The sequence below is a fragment of the Helicoverpa armigera genome, chromosome 21 (assembly GCF_030705265.1).
Source record: "Helicoverpa armigera isolate CAAS_96S chromosome 21, ASM3070526v1, whole genome shotgun sequence".
NCBI lineage: Eukaryota > Metazoa > Arthropoda > Insecta > Lepidoptera > Noctuidae > Helicoverpa > Helicoverpa armigera.
The window spans coordinates 9,760,333-9,785,319 of NC_087140.1; the positions used below are offsets into that span (position 1 = coordinate 9,760,333).

The 24,987-nt window shown below is 36.5% G+C and overlaps 3 protein-coding genes across 7 annotated transcripts; 1 reads left to right on the plus strand and 2 right to left on the minus strand.

Annotated features, from left to right (window-relative positions):
* Positions 1-6,357: 6,357 nt before the first annotated feature.
* LOC110376024 (translocator protein) lies at positions 6,358-15,662 on the minus strand. 3 transcript variants are annotated; one of them, XM_064039988.1, is made up of 5 exons: positions 15,502-15,662; positions 13,960-14,210; positions 9,359-9,453; positions 8,614-8,813; positions 6,358-7,990 (listed from the first exon to the last, which is right to left on the minus strand). In XM_064039988.1, exons 2-4 carry the CDS (start codon positions 14,195-14,197, stop codon positions 8,616-8,618), a joined length of 531 nt encoding a protein of 176 aa, XP_063896058.1. In that variant the 5' UTR covers positions 14,198-14,210; positions 15,502-15,662; the 3' UTR covers positions 6,358-7,990; positions 8,614-8,615. The 3 variants fall into 3 exon arrangements, with proteins under 3 accessions (XP_063896058.1, XP_063896059.1, XP_063896057.1); XM_064039989.1 differs by lacking the exon at positions 15,502-15,662 and adding an exon at positions 15,305-15,449; XM_064039987.1 differs by lacking the exon at positions 15,502-15,662 and adding an exon at positions 15,113-15,273.
* LOC110376025 (translocator protein) lies at positions 15,324-18,600 on the plus strand. Of its 3 annotated transcripts, none has more exons than XM_021334345.3 (4): positions 15,324-15,467; positions 16,365-16,604; positions 16,961-17,055; positions 17,484-18,600. In XM_021334345.3, the coding sequence occupies exons 2-4, from the start codon at positions 16,370-16,372 to the stop codon at positions 17,670-17,672; spliced, it is 519 nt and encodes a 172-aa protein (XP_021190020.1). In that variant the 5' UTR covers positions 15,324-15,467; positions 16,365-16,369; the 3' UTR covers positions 17,673-18,600. The 3 variants fall into 3 exon arrangements, with proteins under 3 accessions (XP_021190020.1, XP_021190022.1, XP_063896060.1); XM_021334347.3 differs by lacking the exon at positions 15,324-15,467 and adding an exon at positions 15,857-16,006; XM_064039990.1 differs by lacking the exon at positions 15,324-15,467 and adding an exon at positions 15,960-16,100.
* Positions 18,552-24,683, minus strand: LOC110376023 (nucleolar protein 14 homolog). The gene is made up of 10 exons (XM_064039985.1): positions 24,398-24,683; positions 24,001-24,194; positions 23,183-23,274; positions 22,749-23,077; positions 22,375-22,520; positions 21,862-21,977; positions 20,922-21,505; positions 19,723-20,717; positions 19,280-19,435; positions 18,552-18,688 (listed from the first exon to the last, which is right to left on the minus strand). The coding sequence occupies exons 1-10, from the start codon at positions 24,590-24,592 to the stop codon at positions 18,598-18,600; spliced, it is 2,898 nt and encodes a 965-aa protein (XP_063896055.1). The 5' UTR covers positions 24,593-24,683; the 3' UTR covers positions 18,552-18,597.
* Positions 24,684-24,987: the final 304 nt, after the last annotated feature.

The following is a 24,987-nucleotide window of genomic DNA, read 5'->3' on the forward strand; positions in this document are numbered from 1 at the left end:
TGTCGCGATTGGGAATTGCAGCGTGAGAATGAGCTGTAACGTTCGCTTCAGCGCTGGTGGATGGCGCTAGGTCTATATGCAGCAGGGTATGATGACGTAAACCACACACCGTACAAGTCATTTTTGATAAGCATTTTTCTATGACGTGATTTGTACGTAAACAGTTTGTACACCAGGGGCGTAGCTACCGCCGTATCTGCCGTATCAATTATACGGGGCCCCCGGGCCACGGGGGCCCCAAAAGTGTGTAAGAACAAAAAATAAAAACTTCCTTATTTATTTTATTTTACAAATATCAAAATTCTGAAAAGCAATTCTTTTTTTTTCCCGCCTTAAGCGTGCGTTCAAAAGTTAACAACACTCTACATCGTTATGGCGGGCTGCGGGACTTCCCCGTTTTACTTACTTCATCTTCAACTCAGCGGGGAATCCTTCATCGATATCGCGATTTACGTGTACGTTGTTGTACTTTACATTGGATATTAAACCACGGAGTTAGTAGCAGCATAAGGCCCCCCCTTATAGAGGGCGGTCCGCCACTGGTACCACGTCTCGGGGGGTGCCATCTCGGTCGACACATATCTGCACGACCAGGATGGCACGGGCAGAAGGGACAAGTCACTGAGGGTGCCATTCTAATCTGCAAAGCCTAGGTTGCCCCACGTCCTATAACAATGTGACGAATCTCAAAAAAAGATAAAAATGTTAAAAATAATATGGCATAGGTACTCTCTAATTTCTTTTTTTCACACCTTCATATGAAAAAAATGCTTTAAAGATTGTTTAGGCGCTGTTACGAAAACATCGTTCATGGGACTATTTATGGAATATTTTATTAAATTATTTTTTTCTCAAAACTTTAAAATTTTACACTGATTTTTAGGGTATAGTTAGAGAGCTGATATTTTCACAGATGATGTATTTCTGTTGCCGCTATAACAAAAAATACTGAAAACTAGAATTAAATAAATATTTTGGGGGGCTCCCATACAACAAGCATGATTTTTTTGTCCGTTTTATAAATAATGGTACCTACGGAACCCTTCATGCGCGAGTCCGACTCGCACTTGGCCGGTTTTTATAAAACATGTTTGGGTTTTTTATATCCCAAATTTCAAAAATAGCTCTTTATAAGTTTGCAATGACCCGTTTCCGGTTTCTTTACGTTAAATTAAACCTAGCAAAAACCACCACGAATGATTTCTACACGATTTTTAAGTACTTTTATTTACAATTTTAATCCATGATTATTGGGTGCTCAATAGTTAGTCCGCCGCGGGTGCCACCCGATGCTACGCCGCCACCGCACGGAGTGCAGTGCACTGTTTATTTACGCGCTTTATATAAATGTGCATTAAATGAGTGAAAGGAAAATAGATTATCCCAGTGGCGCTGAGAAAAGAAAAAGTTAACAGAAAAGGGAAGAGGTTATAAAAAAAGTGCCATATAAGGGCCTCCAAACAATTTTTTATACGGGGCCCCGACAAGGCAAGCTACGCCACTGTTGTACACATATTATTTTTAGTTTTCAACCGACTTCAAAAAAAGGAGGAGGTTCTCAATTCGGCTGTATTTTTTTTTTTTATGTTTGTTACTCGATTTCTCAAAGACGCCTGGACCGATTTCAAAAATTCTTTTTTTATTTGAAAGGGTATGCTTGTCATTTGGTCCCATCGTCATCAGGTCAGGATCTGATGATGGAAACCCTGAGAAATCGAAGGCAACCTTCGGAAGTTGTAGGCATACTTAGGGTAAAAACTTGACATTCAGGTGCATGCCTGAAAGCACTATTCAACAGTGAAGGTTTGAAGCTGACCTGATGATGGAGACCAGAGAGGATCGAGGGAACTCGACAACTGAATATGTAAACTACCTCGTGTTTGGGCTTATATTATTTGTATTGACGAGACCTTTGCAACAGTGCAGGTTTGGAGCTGACCTGAAGATGGAGACCAGAGAAGGTCGAGGGAATTCGACAACTGAATATGTAAAATACCTCGTTTTTGGCCTTATATTCTTTGTATTGATGAGAACTTTCCACATATATGGATAGTGACAACTATTCGTATCACTGAAAAGTTGTAAATAAAAAACTTTTTTACAAAAAAATTAAACCGACTTCCAAAAACACTAAAAAGTAAAAAAAAAAACGAATTTTAGGTGCATCGGCCTAGAAGTCGGTGGCAAAATTAACTTAGTAACATCCATTAGACACCGACTTCTAGGCCGATGCACCTAAAATTCGTTTTTTTTTTACTTTTTAGTGTTTTTGGAAGTCGGTTTTTATTAATGCGAGTCTAGCACGAGAGTCTAAAGATTGAAAGGTAGGGCAATGATAAATTGAGTGCCCATTATTGCAATAAGCACAAGCCACATTTGCAAGTGAGTTAGATTTAGCGAGATAAGATAAGCGTTTTTGCCCGCGCGGTGCGGGTCCGATCGGAAATTTTGTATACGCGAGTTTACGCGGGGTACTAGAATTATTATTATTTGTAGATTTAGAAGATAGCTGATTGGTTTCTAAGATTTTAACATAATCTTGAAGAAACTTTAACAATTCACAAAAGGTAATTTGCGAAATGTTTGTTTGAGTTTCGAATCGAATGCGCGTGTCCGGATCGAGCGACCGCGATGTTAAATAAAACAAAACAAAATCACCCAAGTTTTCGATTTTCATTGATTGGAGAGCATGGTAAGCCTCATAAGCCTCGGCTGTTAACTTTTGCAGATCTTGGAAGTTACCCTGTTTTACAGGTGGCAGGTTGAAAAATTTATCAAGATATGATAAAGCTATAAGACGCTTGTTTTGATAACCTTCGATTAAACTATTAAAAACGACTTCGTAATTATCGGCGGTCATCGGAACTCCTTTGACAATAGACAAAGCGGGGCCTTGTAAACAAGACGCTAAATAATGTAATTTTTCTATTTCCGAAATCGAGTTATTATCGTGAATTAAACTTTTGTAAATATCATAAAATGTTTGCCAGGTTTATTTTGCTATCGAATTTAGGCAACTCAAGTTTAGGTAGCCGCGCGTTACGTCCCGAGTTAGATTTTACTTCCGCTCGGTCTAGAACCGATGACGTATGCAAGGACGTTCCGTCGACGTTGCCGCTCTTCTCGGTAGTAGGTAGGCAAGTTAGCCGCTGCACTGATTACGGCATTGTACAAATCATCAAACGAACTCAAAGATTTTTGGGACACTTGCGCATCAGGTTTTATAGCTAACTCCAATGCTTGTATTTTACTACATAACGAAACAAATTCTTCGCGAATTGAATGTATCCGAGAATATCTCGCCTTGAACGACGATACCTTTGAATGATCTTGAATCATAGCTATTGATATCAGTATCAAGTCATAAAGGAATAATATCACGATAGACATATTCGCGTTGAGATTGAAGAAGTTTTAGTTTGCCCTCCTCCGTTTTGTTTTTGTTTCGTAAAGTAGGTATGTAGGTATTAAGAAATCACGTATGAAATGCGAACCTAAGTTGAGATTGTATTAGGTGTAAATCAATACGTTTAGGTGAAATAGTTTTAATTGTGATAAGTTATATTCATATAATAAGATAGTAAACAGTTTACTTTGTAAATAGTTACGAAAATTGTTGTAATATAACCCGACTAAATGAAGATGACCTGTGAATCCGCATAGGTTACTCACGGCGAGTATGACTAACAATATTTAGTTGGTAATACTTTTAAAATTGAAAAATCTAGATAATCTCAGAGTTTTCGATAGAAATTGAACCTGAGAATGCTTGAATAAACTGTAATCTACAGGCATTCGCGCTCGAAATGGACCACAAATATGATTGAGTTTGGCGTCCAGCCGGGGACGCCTTGATTTAGGTATTTTGCTAGAAACAGGCTGTGAGATTCAATGAATGAAAGATCAAGTACTTACAGGATGCCAGGAACACAGGGATCACAACACCAGAGCACTTTTAGTCGTATTCACAGGTTTAACTTGATTTTTTACACCGCGCGCGCAGTTATCGATGCCGGCCGGCCATTGCTGAGTTTGAAACTGGAGTTTTGTCTATGAGTTCCATAGATGGCGTTCGTTGCGCAGTTATGGTTGCGTTCGGTGCTTTATGCTCCTGCTCCACCTGCGTTAGCGTTAACGTTAATGTCAATGGCCAACTACGCGTTACTTATTGCATTAAAAATGCGTGTTGGCTACACTTGCGCAAAGAGTTAATCCCTCATGAAGTAACGCGTTAACACACATTAAAGAGGTTAAACTCAGACACACAAAATAATTCTAAAAACTAAAGCTTTCTCATTTGACCATTCCATTATCGTGCTCGTAAAATGCAGTTACAACTTTAACAAAGTATCTACACTCGTCCTTGCATGCGTGCAATGAGATGGCATTAATGTAGCCAACATCACTTAGCGCTCTAAGCTACGCACAAAAACCCTTTGATGTGTCCAAAAAACCGACACCCGAGTTATCGCTTAACGTTTAATGCTATTAATATTGCCATTAGTATAAATTGACATTAAAACGTTGGCCACATCTGCGTAATGCCAAAATTTAACGCGTTAAGACGCAGGTGGAGCAGTAGCATTATGATTATGTAGAATAGGGAGGGAAAAGGATGGGAAAGGAACATAGCTGGGCATTAACTCGTTAATCCGTTAATCGTTAATTAACGAAGTTAACATTTTGATTAGCGGATTAACTTTTAAGTTAACTTTAAAAAATGTTAACGGACATGTTAACTTCCGTTAATTATGCAGAAGTCCGTTAATCGTTAATCCAATGCCTACTATTTACCGCACGGCTTCGCGGGACGAGGCGCGAAAATCAGGTTCAGACAAGTGCCGTGCGCTGCGAGCGCGGCGCGTGGCAGCGAGTGAAACACCAGATTTCAACCGAGTCAAAAGGCCTTCTCATAGTCCACAAATGCTAGACACAGGGGCTGATTATACTCCTCGGTCTTTTGTATAATCTGCCGCACTGTGTGGATGTGGTGTATGGTGCCTTCTTCCAAAAGATTGTACGAACACCTTTGACCCACGATTCAGCTCAATTGCTCTTTCAATGTCAAGAGTATTGGAGCACCGAATTCCTTGGAGAACAGATATTTATAAATCTATTTATTAAATACAATACTGCTATACCCTCAAGCACTGCAGTAGAACGTCTGTTTTCCACGGGTTTTTTAACACCAAAATGAGCCTCGCTTTCAGACGAGAACTTCAACTTGCTAATGTTTATGAAGGGGAATATGCACCTTATGTCCAACGATTAAATTACACATTTATTTGAATTATTATACAAGTATTTTGTTTTGTTCCTATCCTGATAACTTCCAGAACCTAAACCAACCAACAGGTTTTATAAGTTCACTAACGTAACGATATAAAAATGCAATTTTACACGTAGTTAACGGATTAACGATTAACTTTAACTTGCGTTAATTCTTCCGAAATGTAACGCTTTAACGTTTAACGAAGCTAACTTTTTTTGTAGCGGATTAACGATTAACGAAGTTAACAATTTTAGTAACGGTGCCCAGCTATGGAAAGGAAGTATCCCAAAGCCTGTTCAGATAATACATAAGAATTATATAGGAGTAATAAATAAGGGAGTGCCTACATAGAGGCATTACCTAAATGCGGAAGTTAGTACATAAGATAAGGTACGGAGGTACATAATTTAATGAATGAGAATGTATGTGAATGCCATACCAAATAGATGTGTCCACAACCATTTTTAAGGTCTGTATCCGCCCCTGAATCCCCCACCCAGACTCAAATACCTAAACTAAAATACCGACCCAGTAGTAGGTAAGAGCAAAATAAATCAAAGTTTCGAATCTATCGACAAATCTGACCGGCTAATCCTTCTGAAAAGTTTTTGTGCAAAAAGAGACCATATTTCAACGACTGTAAGACCAGATTCGAAGAGATAAGCCGTATTTATAGTGCCATTAGTTTTAAATGGCCGATAATAGTTTGAGGGGTTTTATGTTTTTTTTTCTATGAAAACGGTTAGCCGTAGATGAATCTTGGAAAGTAATGGCTCACCAGTTACGTAAAAAACGTGTTTTCAAATAGTAGAGTGCTTAGGTATATGTGTGTGACTGTTTAACTTTTTGATAATCTATACTTTTTTCCTTGGCTCTGAAATTACCGTTTGAAAAATACTGTCACTGTTGCGTAGCTAGAATATCTTCAACTAACATAGGCTTTATTTTGTCCGGGATCGGGAAAAAACTCTCCCGGGACTCGAGCGATACTCAACGAAAAAGTATGTCATTAAAGACCTATTTTTACCCACCTAGTGAGAACTAACTTTTAGGTTTTCTTGAGTAATAAATTAAAAACAAACCACTGTTATTTCAGTAATTTATTGATACTCAAATAACTCTAAACAATAAATACTCAAAAATTAACAGTTTACAAGTATCTTGTCGATTATCTACTAGTTTAAATTTGGTTTAAAAAAATATGAAATTAAATGCAAGGCAGGAATGCTTACATAAAAAGTATATAAATATATAATTGTGCTTCGAAGGACACTTTTTACTTAAATCTATACATATTAGGGATAAATAAAAACAACTTTGTTATTGAAAAAAATATTAAACGGTACATTAATGGAAATACTATTTATTTTGCGGGTATTCTTATAATCACGAACATTAAATTGCTTTATTTATGACCAATGACCAAAAAACGTAATAATTAATTGATTTTTCACTGGAAAAAATAAAAAAAAAATGCTTTTCGTAGGTGACCCACAAAATAAATAGTATTTCTATTAGACCTTAAAATGCTTTAAATAAATGTACTTCTGGTTATTGAACAATACTGATCTACAATATTTGATATTATACATCCTTAGGTGTAATACGACGCCTGATAAATGTGAAACATCAAATGTAGAAACCTACCCCAAACTGTCAAATTTTACCAATCGAAATATAACCTTCCACTATTGTGATAAGGTTGAATATCTATTGAAGAAATTTGACAGCTTGAGGTAGGTCGAGGTACTGTACTGTACTTTTAGTCTGTCGACATAAGGAAGCTTTGTGTCTTTAGCATCGTGGCATATGGCTCATGGTCCTCCGAGCCTTTTTCCCAACTATGTCGGGGTCGGCTTCCAGTCTAACCGGATACAGCTGGGTACCAGTGCTTTACAAGAAGCGACTGCCTGTCTGACCTCCTCAACCAAGTTACCCGGGCAACCCAATACCCCTTGGTTAGACTGGTGTCAGACTTACTGGCTTCTGACTACCCGTAACGACTGCCAAAGATGTTCAATGACAGCCGGGACATATGGCCCATGGTGTTTTACATAAAATATATAAGTTTTCACAACATCAAAGGGTTAGAAGCAATACATACCATTTCTAAGACATTGTTGAATATTGACATTAAATGCGGCTTAAATACTGACGATATTTAGACAACGATTTTGTTCACAAAGTTGTGCTGTATTTATTGTGATGAACAACATTTCATTTTAGCTATAAGACAGTGAATTAGGGCCAAATAAATAACAGTTGTTAGTTAATTTGTGCGATATAAATGCAATTTGATTACGAGTGTTGGAAAATGTTTGAATGGGCCGTTATAAATGTTGACTAGACCCAGCCAGGCCTTATTGTAACCAGCTAGGCTGCATTATAACCACCTAAGCCGCATTATAACCACCTAGGCCGCATTATAACCACCTAGGCCGCATTACAACCCGTCAGTTTAAACGGTCCTATATGGTTAGGCCACAATTCAGGGGCTTCATATGCTCTTTATGTTATTTTGACCCAATTTACTGTCTTAACAGTCCAAAACCTTACCAATAGCAAGCTATCACCTAGTTATTATTATTATTACTTAAAATAAATTGATAGAAATTGCACTTGTCGCGTGAAATATGCGTCTAAAACTAAGAACACGTTCTTGATCGTTGACTTAAGAAAATAGTTAAGTTATAAGCGCTTTTTATTGGTGATTGTTATCTGTAAAAGAAAGATTACAAGTTATTTTATAATATGTAAAGATGAGATTAACAGAAGTCAACATTAATTAACACAGTTTCCTTATTGAAAACTGACTGTTTGCAGCAATTTTGCCTGCAATGCAACCGGATTTATCCAAATCTTTTCTTAGTAACTGCTTTCACTTATTTAATAGTAAAAACAATTACAAGTTAAGAGGACCAGTTTCACAAAGTCGTATCAAGTTGCCAGTGTAATTGAGTTGAGGAGGTCAGATAGACAGTCGCTCCATGCAAAACACTTGTACTCGCTGCAACTGGTGAGACTGGAATCCAATGCCAACTTAGCTTGGGAAACCAGATGATGATATTTTTTATAAATAGTAGGTAAAGATGGAGTCTTGGCCATTTTCCTCCACAGGAAGATAATTTTGGAATAGATAACTGCACTTTTTTATATTTTAACTTATGTAGGATGACTGGTAATTATTATTAATTGACAAAAAAAGTTGTTAGTAATCATGAGTATGTGTTAGTGTTGGTCAATAATTACCAGTCATCCTACATATCTGATATCTGTATATCCTTTCTATATAATAAATAATTTCACATTTTAAAATTTATTATTTTAACAAAGCTACAAACCTTCACTGACTCTTCTCATCCTTGATTTCCCGGACCTCAACCTTGGGGTTGTTCTTCCAGATGTAGTAAGACAGCGAGCTGGCGTACCCCAGCCACGCGAGGTACGGCAGCATGAGAAGCCCGGCCGTGCGGTTCACGGGGAAGAAGGAAAGTGTGGTCGCGAGGGCCGCTCCGGAGAGTACTGAGATCTCGATGAAGGCCTGGAAATAATATTAAAGATTATTAGAAAGAAACTTCTTTTTGTCCACTTACTAATATGCATACCTACGTTAAATAGTATATTTCAACTAACGTTTATTATTATCTGAGAGTTGATCAACTACCCAGAAAATTGATCAACTTAAGAGTCTCGTTATTTTCCGGTGACATATGCGTCACCGCTTCTTCTTTCCACCCATTACCTACGCTGGGAAGTTTGTTAAAGGCCTATGTGATTTTTTAGCAAAAACTGCATAATTGGGCCATTGTTAACAAACAATTCTTGGAAACTCAGACAATTGTACTGTTCTATTAATACCTTTAACTAAAACTACGACTTTGAGGAAAAGCTAAGCTGTAACCTCAATATACCTATTTAACTATTTTCTACAAGTAAAAAATAGTTTTGAGTATAACATGAATATATATGACGCTGGATGCAGGTCGCCTCCAACAGGTATCTATGGAGATCTAAGGGGGAGACCTATGTTCAGCAGTGGACGTCCTATGGCTGAGATGGTGATGATGATAACATGAATATACAAACCAATTTGAAGTCCTTCAAGCCAAAGAAGATGGGTGTCCACGCCCAGTTGAGCAGCAACTGACCTCCGTACAGAGTCAGGGGCAAAACTGCTTCATCTGAAAGGAACAAAAAAGGTTTTATGTATTAAGGAACTTTTTCAAGTGACCTGCAGGGTTAGGTAATGACCTAATAAGCATTGCAAGAGCATCTCAAAACTGCCTGTCGGCCTCTGACGTGGAATTGGAAAGACTGCTGATTTGTAGACGTTTCCAAAACCCAAAAAGCGATTTCAGCGTGAACTAGGAATTCCTTTGCAAGCCTATTACGATTAAGAAAGATCTTAATATTGGACTTTAGTTAGAAATACTGTATTGGGATCTTATGAGTTTCTGGATAAGACACGTGGAACCATATATTTTTGAGGTAGCATAGGTATCCCAAAAATACTGTGATTATATAGGTAAGTTAATAAAATCTGCTTTAATTGGTAAGTTTAGGTAAAATTGTTATCTTTACCAAAAATAAAAAAATATGGTTCGATTTTCTGTGTATTCTTTTAGTCATCATGACGAAGTAACTAAGAACTGACTTGACACATTTAAGCAAATGATGTAATCTTAAAGATGTGATTTGAAAAAACGTAATGAAGTTCTGATGTAATAATGAGGAAAACTTTATTTATCGCATGATTAACATTTTATAAAGGCTGTACAAAGAGCCACTGAACTATTGAAGACTAATTAACATCTACCAATTCACTCAAACTGTGGGCACGAAAGATTTTCCGTAAACTTGATGGCGTCATATTTATAACTAGCTGTTTCCCCGCTATTTCACTCAGGTCCCGTGCTCGGATAAAATATAGCCTTTGGTACTCTGGGATAGTGTAGCTTTCCTAGAGTGGACTTTTTTCTCAAGTTGGATCAATAGTTTTCGAGCCAGCAAACACAGAAACAAAACAACGTTTCCTATTTATTGAATTATTAAGTACTAGCTGTTGCCCGCAACTTCGTCTGCGTAGGCAATATAGAATAGTCAAAATACTACTTATCCCGTAGGTGCATTCTTTCACGTGACAGTATAATTAGGATTAGCACTTAGCAGTCGCATAGATTCATTGATCAAGGTTGTGTTGTGGATGTGACCATTAATCTAAACAAAAGAAGTAAAGTTTGTGACGTTGTGAATATCTCTGGATCTAGTCAGCCAATTTGGAAAATTATTACGTATGGTGCGTAAGTAATTTTCACAGGAAACAGTTATAATCTATGTCTATATGCTTTGAGTCTGACAAAGCTGTCATTTGTACATTTTGTGCAGCTGCTGCGACTAATCAGAAGCCAGAAAAACTGTCAGTTTCACCATGGATATCGTCTTGTGTAGTGAGACTGGATTGAAGATAGGTAGTCGCTCCAAGCAAGATATTGGTACTCAAATAGATTCGGTGACTGGAAGGCAACACCAACATAGTTGGGGAATAGCTGGATGGATGATAAAATGAGTCATCATCATCAGCAGGCGCATAGGGTAGGATAGTTTCACTACTGGGGAGAAACAGTTGTATGACGGGGATTTACTGTGCACTTACTCACTATGGTAAGGCTGACCCCACCTTAGGCGTGCGCGATCCTCGGGCGTGTGAGTAGCGCGGGCGTCGCGAGCACGCTGCATGAACGTCGCGTTTTGTTGCCCTGCGGCATGTGTGAAGAGTGCAAGCGACGCGCTCGCGGCGCTCGAGTTGCGTTCTTACCCCTATTCGCCCGCTATCCCCGCCGCCCGCTAAACGCCTTAGCAGTTAAACGTCAAGGAGAGCGGCGCGTGCGCGCCGCGAGCGCGCTGTAGGTAAATGCCGCAGGGCAGCAAAACGCGACGCTCACGCAACGCGCTCGCGACGCACGCACGGCGCCCGCGCTACTCACACGCCCGAGGATCGCGCAAGCCTAATGTGGGGGAGGCCTAAGCCGGGACTCCACCGAAATGTTTGCATGAGTTCACGAATAGGCTAAATGTACGTATCTGTGAGAGTCCACTTCATGTGTTCGTACTTGAAACCTGCAGTTTTGCCAAGATTTTCAAAATGTACGCTTGCAATTTGTCATTTCTTGGTGGAGCCAACAAATCGAAAGAAACATAAGTGTTGTATACTGTGCGTCACTACCGCACACCGGGAAAATTTCGCTCTTGCGGAGGACGTTTATATACCATATTTTGTGTCACACAGGACGACAGTAAGTATCCACCGAAACACTTTCAAAGATCTGATGAACGAACAAATCAGACCTGACTTGGTCACCTGGGGCCAATCAGAGCTCTATGAAGCGATCATATGCTTTGGCTCCTACTGTTATTGTGGTTTCTGAAAATTTATTCACCTCATTCAACGATGAATGTAATTCTGATGGTACTATTAAGAACACTTGCTTAGCGCAGAAGCTGACGTTGGCAGGTCGACTCTTTTGACTTCTCGAATAGGATACCATTGGTTTTTGTGCAATGCACACCTGCAATGCATGCTGGATTAGGATAGGATACAGGTGGATAGGATTTGCAACAGCAAAAAATTCTGTCTTTGTGATTGAATGACATCAAACGTAGTTTTATATAAAAGGTGTTTTTTTAGACTTGGCTCGGGTCTTACTGAGACTGTTCGTAATCGTGACCAGTGTATTTGCGATCAGAAGTTGAAAGTAAGCATGTCTCTGGTATGCGACGCGCAATTTGTACGTTTTCAGACGCATAAAGCATTTTACGTGTGTATGGTATTAAATCGAGAAAGCTCCCATTTCTTATCTGCACTTTGTATCTGGGCTTGTTCTTAAAGCTACAGAATCCTACATTACCCACCTACCTCACGCTTAGCAGCGCTTGCGAGGGACAGATCCTCCTTTCTTCTAGGATTAAGTTTACATATTTTGCATCAGAAAAAATAATTAAGGTCTACTTAATACTACTCACTCAAAGTAATTTGTTTTAAGGCCACCACATTAGTGGAAGATAAGCTAAACTATGTTTATGAAAAAATCCTGATATGAACTCCATCTGTAACTTTAAATTATAATTAATTGTTATACTAAAGTCATCATTTTTGACATAATGTTCAAAACATAATTTAGATAGCACCGTTTTAAATTTGGCTGAGAACTATTAATTTTCCTTTCATCAAGGTAATAATTATAATTGGATTTTGATGTGGCACGGCAAACTGACAAACACTATTGAAATGTCTATCGAAAAAATTACACTACGTGTTAAAATATGGTGAATTACGGAAAATACATAACTCCATCTGTTGAAATAATAATCCTCTATTAAGAATGTATGGTAATTTTTTGTCATTTACCACCTCGCTCCTTTGACAAATTTTATGTATTTTATTTAACACAGATTACCACAGATGGAGCTACTTTAACCTTGGCTAAACAAAATTTTCATTTTTTTTTTTTTCTTCCGAAGTTATGAAGGTGTGATTTTCTGTGTAAAGGTTAATAATAGGCCGATCAACTAATATAAGTACAACCGTACAACATTCAAATGTACAGTTTTGACAAACAGATTGCGTGTCGTAATATTTTACATCTTGAATTCACAAAATTAATCATATCTTTTGATAGAGTGAATCGATTTCGATGAAACAAAATCTAAGTAATACCCCAAGTTACGTAGAATGTTTGTATATAAGCATTGTTTGCATTGATTCCGTAGATTTTACGTGAATCCCGAACGAACAAACAGATAAACAGATAAACAGACAAACAGACAAACAGACAAAAATGACAAAAATGATGGAAATGGGTTCTGTTAGTTATCCTTTAACACGCTGGCTATTTTTTTTGTCAATTTCTTCAATGTACAAAAATTACTTTTCTACAGATTTATTATATGTATAGATAGATTAAAGAGAATTGAGAACCCCCTTCCTTCTGGGAAGTCGGTTAAATTTTGTATAACTTTGACTTTTATTGCTTCTTTGCATGTTTTCAAGTTTAAATCAGGAAAAATTAATTAAATAAAGGTAATATTTTTTCATCTAATTTTGTATTTCTGTGGGGACTATGTTTGATGCACATAGTTCATACAAGTCTATACATAGAGAGTTCAGCCTTTCAGTTCTTACAAGCAATATCTTACTCACTTTACAAAGATAATCTTATCACATCACAATAACAGGTGAGATATGCAGAAATTGTATTATCTTGATTATGTAAGGCTGGTTCCGTTAAGGTAGATTGCTTGTTTATATGTTTACACATACATAAATGATAATCTTTGCATCTTTTCCTTATTTATTGATTTTATTACTTTGTAGTAAACTTCAGAATTACTATTAATATCAGAGATAAATATAAATCTAACTACAACATTACTTTCAGTCAAATATTTCTTGTTATGTCTTGCAGAGGAGGACAATCAAATCAAAGTAGTAAGAAGTAGTACTTATGAGCAAATATTATTACAAAAGTAAATGGGTACAGTATAAAGTTATTGCCTTATCCAATCAACAGAATAGGGGATAAAATACAGCCCAGCTCTACTATAGGTTTTGTCTTCTATAGTTAACTAATAGGTAAGACCCAAAAATAACAAATATAATAATAGCGTCCACTGCGTCAAATATAACTCACCTTGGAATCCTCCAACTTCTTCATAAACTAAATACGAAGCGTAACCCATGCTGCTGTACAAAACCGTCCATGCAGGTCCAAACACCCACTTGGGGGGGTTCCACGATGGTTTCTTCAGCTCATCGTACCAAGCTTTGTCTTCACCCTTGCGGATTTGACCGGCAAAGTATAAACCGTTAGCCCATCCACCAACGTTGGGCAGGATTATGGAACCCATTGCTGACCAGTTCGCCATCATGAAAGTGTGGAATCTGGAATTGCATATCGGAATAATGAATTGATAAATATTTTACCTTGATTATTGTCTATTCTTGTTGTGTTATACCTTAGACAACAACAGCTGATTAAGGTGAAGGCAAACTAGAGTGAACCTGGATTATATAGTCTGAAATGACCAACCCACATGGAGCAAGCGTGGTGATTAACCCTCAATCCTTCTCTGTGTGAGAGGAGGCCTGTGCCCAGCAGTGGGACGATAAAAAGGGTGATGATGATTATGATGAATTGTCTGTTTATTAAATTTTCTGTTATGTGATTTTTTATGACTTATATGTTTTTTAAATTTTGTTTCAGAAGAACCTGTGATATGTCTGCATGGATTAACAATTCAATCAGTTTCTTTTGTAGTGATTAAGAGATAAGAAGTGGTTTGGTTTTGTCGTAAACAAAGACTTTGTTTTATTTAATACCTAATATTACCAAATAGTAACTTCTAGATTATTCTATTCATATTTTAAAATAAAGAAATCTTTTGCTACAAATTGTCTATTTTTTTGCTTGTCATATTTTCACAGAAAAATTATTGAACATATCTGAACTATGTTCGGAATAATCATCAACTATAGGTACTTTAGGAATAAATTGGAATAGGTTTTATCCATGTGTTTGAAGTGGTTCTGTCAGAACAGTAAGACAAGAAATAGTACATTTACTAAATGTGGAAAATTCTTAGAACCATTATAAACACATATCAGACATTTCCTTTCATTTACAAATAAGATTAATTTAGATTTTCCAGCTATAGCTCCAGAATTTTCTGTAACTTCAATACCTTCATTTACATAATACATTCAAGTGGCCACTACAGACTGCACACAATTTTACGAATCTTTTGCAATTCCTTATCAAAATACCATTGCTAAACTTATCATACCTTTCAAAATGTTCGTTTTCCAACAGGCTCATGGTTCCAAAATATTTCGACACACACTTAAGATAAATATTACGGCACTTATGTGGTAAGCCGGCCGGAATGTGTTCAAATAAATGATAGTAATTTACGGCCGGTCCCCAAGTATCGATTAAAGTCCACGATTAGATTACATATACGAATAAAAATACTTACCACCAGTAACACTTCGACTCTTAATTATGTGTGACGTAATATATGCTATTATCAACGATGATTGAGGCAAAATTTTAGTACACAGTTAAGTTATTCGTGAGTGAGACACGGCATACATTACGCAATTTATTTACATTACAAAAACCGGTCGACTTCTAGAAAGGTAAGAAAATTTTGTATTGATAAAAAATACTCACCTAATATTAATTTAAGCTTAAGAAATCTTGTCGATAGTTGTACAAAACGTTGTAAATGTGAACTGAGATGAATATAAAATTTCTATTGTGAAATCAGCTTCCCGGAACAAATACTACACTAGCAATTTGTAAAGGATGCAATCTTGTTAGAAATTCATGGCCTTTTTGGTATTTTTATTTTTGTAGGATAATAATTGAGTGACGTTATGTCACTTATTGTCAGATGACTGCATCGTTCCGTTTTAAGATGAATTGCGGTCACCTAGATTGATGAAAGTATCTGTTATTTGTTGTTTTTTTGCCATCGCAAATTCAGCTGTTATTTAAAAGTTCACTAACAATCTTAGTTTATTTATCTAATTTATGCTTTTGTACATATTTTCTAACAAAATGTGAAAGTTGTAAGACACCATGAACTCGCCATAAACGGAACGCAAATATTATTTTCATCACGTTCCACCTCCCAGTTCTTCCAAGCTAAGTGGAAGCAGACCCACGGGAATTGGTAATATGCCATGAGAATAAATAACCGTAAACTCAATTAATAAACATAACGGAATACCGACCACACAAAGTCTCTTAACGCTGTAAATGAATAGGTACTTGTTCATGCTTTGCTTTGCTTTGACTCACTCTGTATAGCTAGTAATAGCTACACCCACCCCTTCCGAATATCGAATTCATTACTCTCGATCAGTCCAAGTATAAATTGTTCCTCACAATCACAATACCATTTGGGCAATGTCTCTATAACACGGAAGAATAACCTATTTACTGCCATAGTTAGGTACCTTAGTAATTCTTTATTAACCATGAATTATTAAAAAATTTAAATAAATACTCAAAGACATCTAACATTCCAGACAAAATGGTGAACTGGGGTATCCTAGGAGCTATTCTGGCGCCCAACATGGGCGGATGGGTGAGCGCGTTCACAATGAGAGGCCAAGTAAAAAGGCCTGACGGTAGGGCTTGGTACCAGACTATCAAGAAACCTACTTGGACCCCACCTGCTTGGGTGTTCGGACCTGCGTGGACGGTGCTGTATTCCGGGATGGGATACGCGTCGTACCTTGTTTATGCTGAGTGTGGTGGTTTTACAGGTACTAACCTACCTAATTCAAATAAAATAAGCAATTTATTTCATACTTATGGATTCTTACATACTTAGACAGATCGATATAGGTACTCAACTGATGATGTTCTTGGGTTCGATGACCGGATAAACATCGCTATATTATTTTATTTGCGAACTAGGACATGACGGTAATTAGTAGGTGGTTATTTACTTTGCGTTAGGTAGTAGGTGATTGAATAAAGTTTAGTATCAAGTTTAAAGCAAATAATACTACATTTTCACGTAATAACAAAACACAATCGATAAGAAAAAAATAGTATGCCTTGAAGTTTTATAACGTCTCGTGACTTCTAATTAATTTATCTTTTAATGCATTTGCAGATGACGCCATAGTGCCGCTAGCGTTGTACGGTGGTCAACTCATACTCAACTGGACATGGACGCCTGTGTTCTTCGGCATGCACCGCATTGGACTGGTAATTATACTCTATTTCAACATTATTATACTAACAATAGTCCAATTACTATGGCGTAGCGGCCGCGCGGTCATGAGTTTCACCCCCACCAGTGAAGTAAGCCCAATCCAGAAGTTTAAACATCATTCACAGGCGACTTAATACGTCCTCTTTTTACTTGAGTTATGAACTGCTGTGGGCGGAGCAGAGAACGGCAGACTTCCGCACCAATTAACTTTGCATTACTAAAGTTAGCCATCACACTCCTTGCTCATACATATAACACATAAAATGTATTAAGAAAACACAACGCCCATGAGTAAGGCGTCAAATGGCTAAGTTCAGAAACGGAAAGTTACGACCTTCCTTCTTCAATATTCAAGGGCCTTGACACTCATTCAAATTCAACCACCTCACAAAATACTTAACAACCAATTTCTCATTCCCAGGGTCTTCTCCATATGTTTGTCCTGGACGCGGCAGCGGTCGCCTGCACCATCAGTTTCTTCAACGTATCAGCCACGTCAGGCTATCTAATGATACCTTACCTCGCCTGGCTATCATTCGCTACCTGCCTTAATTACTCTATTTGGCAACTTAACAAGCCTGTTAATGAGAAGAAGGTTAATGGCGACTAGATTAAGAGCAAGCAGGGGCTCGATTCTGCTAATTTTACTTAAGCGATATACGATTGATATTCAATTACGATTGAAGTATGAAATCCGAGTGACGAAAATACTTGAGTCGTAATCTGGTCTTATTAGTAGCAGAATGCAAAATGTTAAGGAATTTTAACAGTATTAAACTCTGTTGAGATTCCATTGATTTCCAATTTACACATTATTAAAGTAACAGAATTGAGCTCCTGATGATCAATTAAATTGAGCTTAAAATCATTGCGCAATCTTCAATATTAACTCCTTATATTATGGTCAATAAGCAACGTAATGTTGCGCAATTTAATTAATAGTGTAAGCTGCCTCTAAGTGCATTTATGAAGGCCTGATTGCATTGAGCTAGTAGAACGTATAGGATATTTTCAAGGATATTAATATAGTGATATTAATCATGTATGATAGAATTTTTCGAAGGCGTTTACATTACATTTGTCTCTCCAGACCTTGTTCATGACAACTTATTATTTTAAAGTTTGTCAGTATCAAAGATTATTTGGCCTTGATTGATTTAATAACATAATGATGGGTACTTGCACAATCAGGTCTTTTTACAGTATTAGTTTTTAAGTGAAAGTGAAGAGTATATTTTAAAAAGACTATGCAATATTTACATTATGATTGTTTAGAAGAAACATAATAACAAAATCTTTATACATACACCAAAGAAACTTACACTTGACTATCATGCACTTGAACAAGAAATGCAATAGAATATTCGAACTAATGAAAATAACAGAATTTTCGTGGCCGTCCAGCAGTTTCGAAAACAACCCCACACAAACGAACGTACAAACTGATATTACCTCTTAATGCTTTTAACATAGAAGTAAAAAAATAGTATATAGTTCAAGTTAATTTTATTTAACAAATATACAGACAGATATTATCATTTCCCGCGTTTTATTTTGTTGAGCTCTCCTTGCTGTATTGACGCGTCCTTGTATATCTGTTTCACCTTCTCTCTTCTTATGTTGTCGCTGAAAGGAGATGAAAAAACATTAGCATGGTAGTTATAGACTAGTTACTATACTACTGTTAGATACAGTTTAGTTTACTGCGGTTTCGCCTAAGTTCAAACTCAATTTTTTTATTTCAAATAAGCCTATGAAAGCTCTTTCGAAAGTCAAAGTGGTGCACGGTTCCAAAGAGTTGGTCTCATGGAGAAGAACCGGAAAGAAACTCCATGGACACTCTTTTGGGAGTGGATCTTTCATGGAGTCTTGAGGTAACTACTTCCGTTACTCGGATGGGCATAAAAAGTCCCATGTCTGTCTTTTGGTTCTAAGCTAACTTCTCCCCAATTTTCAGCCTAATCGATTCAGACTCTCTTATGTTATAAAAAGTGTAAGTACCAAAATTTTTGTTTGGAGTCAAGATTGGCTCCTAGCCGCAGTTTTGTCGTGTTATTTGAATTTAAACTTTATTTTTATGAAAATAATATCGATAATAGCTTGGACCCTGTGTTTTAGAGCCACGATACCTCAAAGACCACCGCTTTAAATGTTGCTTAACCATCAATCGACCCGTGACTTGACCACGACAACCAAAAAATGAACGTTAAAACTCACCTATGAATCTTCTGTCGTATTTTAACAGAACCGATGTAGGACTTGTCGCGTCTGATCTCTCTGAGTGCGCCCTTCATTTCCTTCTTGTACTTAGTCTTAAGACGTTGGGATTCTGCCTGTTCGCGAGATAGTTTAGAACTCTTGCTGCCGGTGAAACTGTGAATAAAATAATAATGAGTAAGGTACATTTTGTATACTGGGGTATATTAGCCATGAAGTATATTCGAAATGATAAATAAGAATCGTTGGCTAAAATTCAAGTAACAAAGGCAAAAATAACAATCGAATTGAGAACCTCTCTTTTTGTAAGTTGGTAAAAATACAGCAATAGGTAAACTGGTGTCGAAACCTAGTTTTTATTTTATATACTTTTTTTTGTATCTGGCAGCTCCGTCGCACATTTACTGGCAACGTACAAAAAAAAACAACTTATTTATACTCACACTTCTTGTATATCTGGCTCATACAGCCTCAAAGCCTTCGGCCTCTTTTTCTCTCTGCACAGAGGCGTAAACGTTTTCACCTCTAATCCAGCCCTCATATACTTAACAATCTGATTTACTCTATGCGCTACTTTAATCGGGTACATATCCAAATCAATCCTACCTATTAACCTTAAATGTGGTTCAAATAAATAAACTTGGGCCTCTATATCATTGAAATAGTCGAAAAATTCTTTTAAAATCCCCATACTTGATGATAGAATACGTATTTTGAAATCATCGTTCAATTCTGTTAGAGTCAAATCGCGAGCCGCCATCTTGCTATCGACATCTTTTTTAGAACAGTTCTCTTCTAAATTCAAAAGATTTGAATCTTTGTGTAATCTAAAAGGCGGGACAACTTGTATTGGATTTAAAATGGAAGTATTCGCGCTTAAATATAAAATGCCTCGTAGAAAATTAATAGCTGCTGGCACTAATCTTTTCGATAGCATTGTATATTCTAAAATTAATGTGGTAACAAATAAACCTCTTGATAAAGAATACGCGTCGTTAAACCTACAATAAGTTAAGATTTCTGACATGAAAATCAAAGATGGCGTCGTAACTGGATGTCGGAAATCCGACGTCGGATACAATATAGATATTAATTTGAAAAATATCAACGTATCCATATCTGGGACACGTTTTTGTCTCTTTTTGAAATTACCGTATTTTTCTTTTAATAGTTCTACAATATATTTCTTTGTTGACACTTTATTTGTGTGGGCTAAATCATAGAAATGTGGGGCTAATCTGTCAAAAATAAGAAAAGATTTGATAACGTCACTTTCTTCTTTTAAATTAGTGAATATATCGTTTATGTACTGTAGCATGTACGCAAAGAGTTTGCTTAGTTTATCTTTGTTATTTTCTGCGAGACTTGGATCGTAACTTTTTATAAGACTTTGTAAGGCACTGGATTGTTGGGCCGGTGTTTTACCAGTTAGGAGTTCCTGAAAATAATAAAAGGTTACATTATAAACAGCATCTACCTCAGAATATTTTCATAATATAAAGAATATATAACTATTTTTGGGCACCCTTTACAACTATAGTAAAAACTTTTCAGTGTATATCCACTGGCCAATGATCCAATTATAAAAAATAAATAAATTATGTTATTCCATACAGAATACATGTAAAGGTAATAAACATACCTTTAATTTATCAGCTTCTCCAGCCTTAAAATCAAAGAAAGACCCAATATTCTCCACATCTTCCAAAACTTCATCATCACTCTCAACATCAGATTCCTTTAAATCCTTCAAATCATTCAAGTCTATTTCATTTCCTTCCCCATCTTCCTCACTACCACTTTCTTCTTCACTACTTTCTTCATCTTCTCCAGATTCATCATCATCTTTTGAATTTTGAAACAGTATTGTTTTATCATCATCTTTATTTACAGTTTTATTATCTTGCTTTTTAATATTCTTTTCTACTGGTTTGGCTTTATCTTTAGGTTTAGTTTTTATTTCTGGTTTTTCATCATCACTAGATTCTTCATCTGAATCAGAGTCGCCATGTTTGTTATTAGATATTAATTTAACTCTTTTATTTGTTGTTTTTTCTTCGTCATCACTATCGTCACTGCCGTCATTAGATTCAGCTTCAGAATCATTCCCGTTTTCATCATTATTGTCGTCATCATCATCATCATCATCACTGGCGTCTTTCCCTTCATCATCTTCATCAGAAGTGTCTGATATGCCATCGTCAAATTTCGGCTTTGCGTTTGGAACTGAAATTATTAAATCACTAATACATAAAAGAGTTTTTGTTAACTCCAACTGTCCTGTATTATTAAAAAGTCATTATCTCAAAGAACAACAAAATAAACATGAATATTTAAAGCCATGAATCAGGATAACATTATCCAAAAAGATATTTCGATGTCCTGCTATTCTTTTCTGTTTCACAAATCATATGATAACAGAGGGAAAGTATTCCCGCACCTAGCCTAATTATTTAGCTTCATTAAAAATCAAATCCGTAATCCGTAATAAAATTAAATCCGTGCAGCTATTTGCACGTGAAGAAGTAACAAAGTTTCGCCTTTATAATTTCAGCGTGATTGACTACATAAGAAACACTAACCTGAAAAATCTTTCAGCACATTTTCAGGCACTAAAGGCTTTCCATCTTTATCATAAGCCAACATGAAGTCATGTTCATTGTCCAGCTCGAAATTATCGTCCAAGTCTTCTGCAGATCTGAAAATATTAATCTTAATTAAAATCATAGTGTTACTAATAAATTTTGTGATTCTGAAAAGACCTTTTACATTGTTTTCAATAGTTGTATGTACACTCAGCAGATCTTGTTTCCAACATTTTTAAATTACAATAAGATATAAGAAATAACCACCACTCCATTAGATATATTGCAATACCATACAGTTTGAAAACTTTCCACATTTAATCAGCACACGTTTTGCAGGACAGACTAAAATGTCCCGATAATAATAAATTCAAAGGAATTTTCACTTGTAGTCTGACTAATAACCAATAAATTGTATTAGAAAAAAAAATAACATTTACATTATGTGTTATGTAGGGATCCAGCCCCTGGCTGTCGAGGATCCATATAATTTATTTACTTTTACTTTACCTATGTTTAGTAGCAGTCTGCTGAGCTTTGACCACAACCTTCTCTGAATCACCCATCATTCTCAATTGCCTCTCCTTCTCCAGTTGTTCCAATCGCGCTAACTCTTCTTTAGCTTGCTTTTCATCGTTCTTCAAACCATCTGAAGGCTACAATATAACCACATGTTGATTAAATAAATGTTGAATGCTTTGAATATTTCATACTAATATTAAAAATGCAAAGTAACTCTGTATATCTGTTGGCTTTTGCACCAAAATACCCCACCGATTTCAAAAACCGATTTTAAAATTTGGTACACAGACAGTCTAGACTTCTCAAACATGATAGAGAAGACAAAGGCTACTTTTCATCTGACTACAGGCGGTATTACTTACAGTGCCTCTTTTCTCAAATTTCAATTCCCTCATCATTTTATCGTAATCCATACTCTTCTTCTCCGCTTGACTCAATAACTTCTCAATTGCTGACTCTTTCTCTTCTGTTCTCATTTTCTTAAACACAACTGGTTGGAGATCTTTCCACTCTGTATCCAATTTCTCTGTCAAATCTAGCGTTTGTTCTTTTTCTTTCTGTTTCTCTGCTTTTCTTTTCTTTGATTCGGCTATCAGCTGCTCTATTAAGTCCTTGTGTGATTTCGCTCCGTCCTTTGAGTCTGTTTTGGTTAGCATTCCACCACCAAAGTGGCCTTCTGCTACGAAATCATCTGAGGAGTGAAATGAACGTTGTTATTTTATAGAGAAAACATGATTTTCTTGCCCATTCTTCTCCATCTATTTTTGGGATGAGGAAATGTCAAATAGAGTCTCACCTCCTAGTCCACCAAACTTCCTGCCATCTTCATCTTCTTCATCATCAGATCTGGGATCATCAAACTTTTCTATCTGCTCCAGTGTTTGGCCTCTGGAATAATTTACATAATGTATTTCAGTTGGTGTTCTCCATTTTGAAATATAAATGAGTATGTAAAATTATAGATATATAGATCTCAAACCAGCCTGTGTTTAAACACAAAATACGGGTTATTCCCGCTCGGTAACACCCTTTCGTCAACACTGTTGACGATCGGGAAAAAAAAGTTTTGTTTGTTCACAGTGTTGACGAATGCTGGTTTTTATTTTTAAAATATGAAAAGACTTGTCATGGATTTTTAAAATGTTTTAATAGATTATGTTAGACCTTTTGAAACACAATTAACTAGAAAATAAAAGTGGCCTTATCATGTGCATAATAACCATTTTACACTAAAATAATGAGTAGCGTTTGTCAACACTGTGAACGAACGAAACTTTTTTTTCGCGATCGTCAACAGTGTTGATGAAAGGGTGTTACCGAGCGGGAATAACCCCAAAATACCATGCAGCTAAGACTTTGGCAAGTAGTATGTTCAATAAGAAACAGCTGGAAACTCATAGATGGGTTTCAAGACTATTATGTGGTTAATAAGCTTCATAAACCATCCATACATCATAAACCTTGATTTTTTTTTTATATCAATAAGAATGAAGAATGCAGCCCACACAATAATTTGAAGAAACAGTTTTGGAACCTGTGTCATATATTGGTCACAATCACCTACATTTTTAAATGACAACTTTTCTAATAAAAAAGCATATAATATATACAAACCTGTGCGTCAAAACCTCATCGTCAGCTAGATTGTAGATATTCTTCTTGTTGTGTTGTTTAGCTCTCTCGGCCGCAAATCTGGCCACCATGCGGTCTTCAGCCGACAACTGAGTGTCCTTCTCTCCGATACGTCGGTCAATAAACGCGTTTGTTTTGTGCATCAACTTCATTTCTGTTCCTAACGTCTCTTTTCTCTGTAGCACAAATAAGTTTTATGTTAAATGTAAGTCAGTGTAGTTTTCTTCGCTTTGTAGTTCTTTAGGGTACTTTTAGGATAGTTATTTCATACATTGTTAGTGTAATTATAGAATAAGTTACAGAACTACGCGCTGGAAAAATACGTGTTAAATTTAATGCGATTTAAAACAGAGGGAGGTAAATTTTAAGTAGTAGTTACCTTCTGTATAGCTTTAGCTCGAGAAACACCAGGCAATCCCCTGTCATGCTTCGACTTTTTGCCCAAAACCTTCAATTTCTCTCTGTTAATATGAACTTCGAATGGATTCATCTTTTTCTTGTTAATTTCTGTCTTCCTTTTGTTGTGAACTTTGTCAGCGAGACCAGAATTTCTCTTATTTTTCACTTTCGCCATTTTAATATACCACACTTATATACTTTATTTTAAAAAAATTAACAAAATAAATCTTGCTGTGGTCTACTGAACTCCACTGAAATTCAAGGTGCGTTTTTAGGTTATAATTCTGACATTGACACAAAAATACGCGTGGTTTTGACGTTTCTGATTGCTGCGTTCCTTTTCAGTAAAAATTTACCATTATTTCACAATTTACTACTACTGACTACTGGTTAACATAAACACAAAACTGGGTCAATGGATATCGTCTTATTGGCGTCTTGTCAATCAACATGCATAAGCTTAATGTGAGCTTACACATAGGTCAGTTACGTTTATTAGGGTCCGTGGAGCAGTTTCCTCGGGACTTTGGCGAATGAAACCCTGAATGGATGCTTGTGGCTCATAAAGGA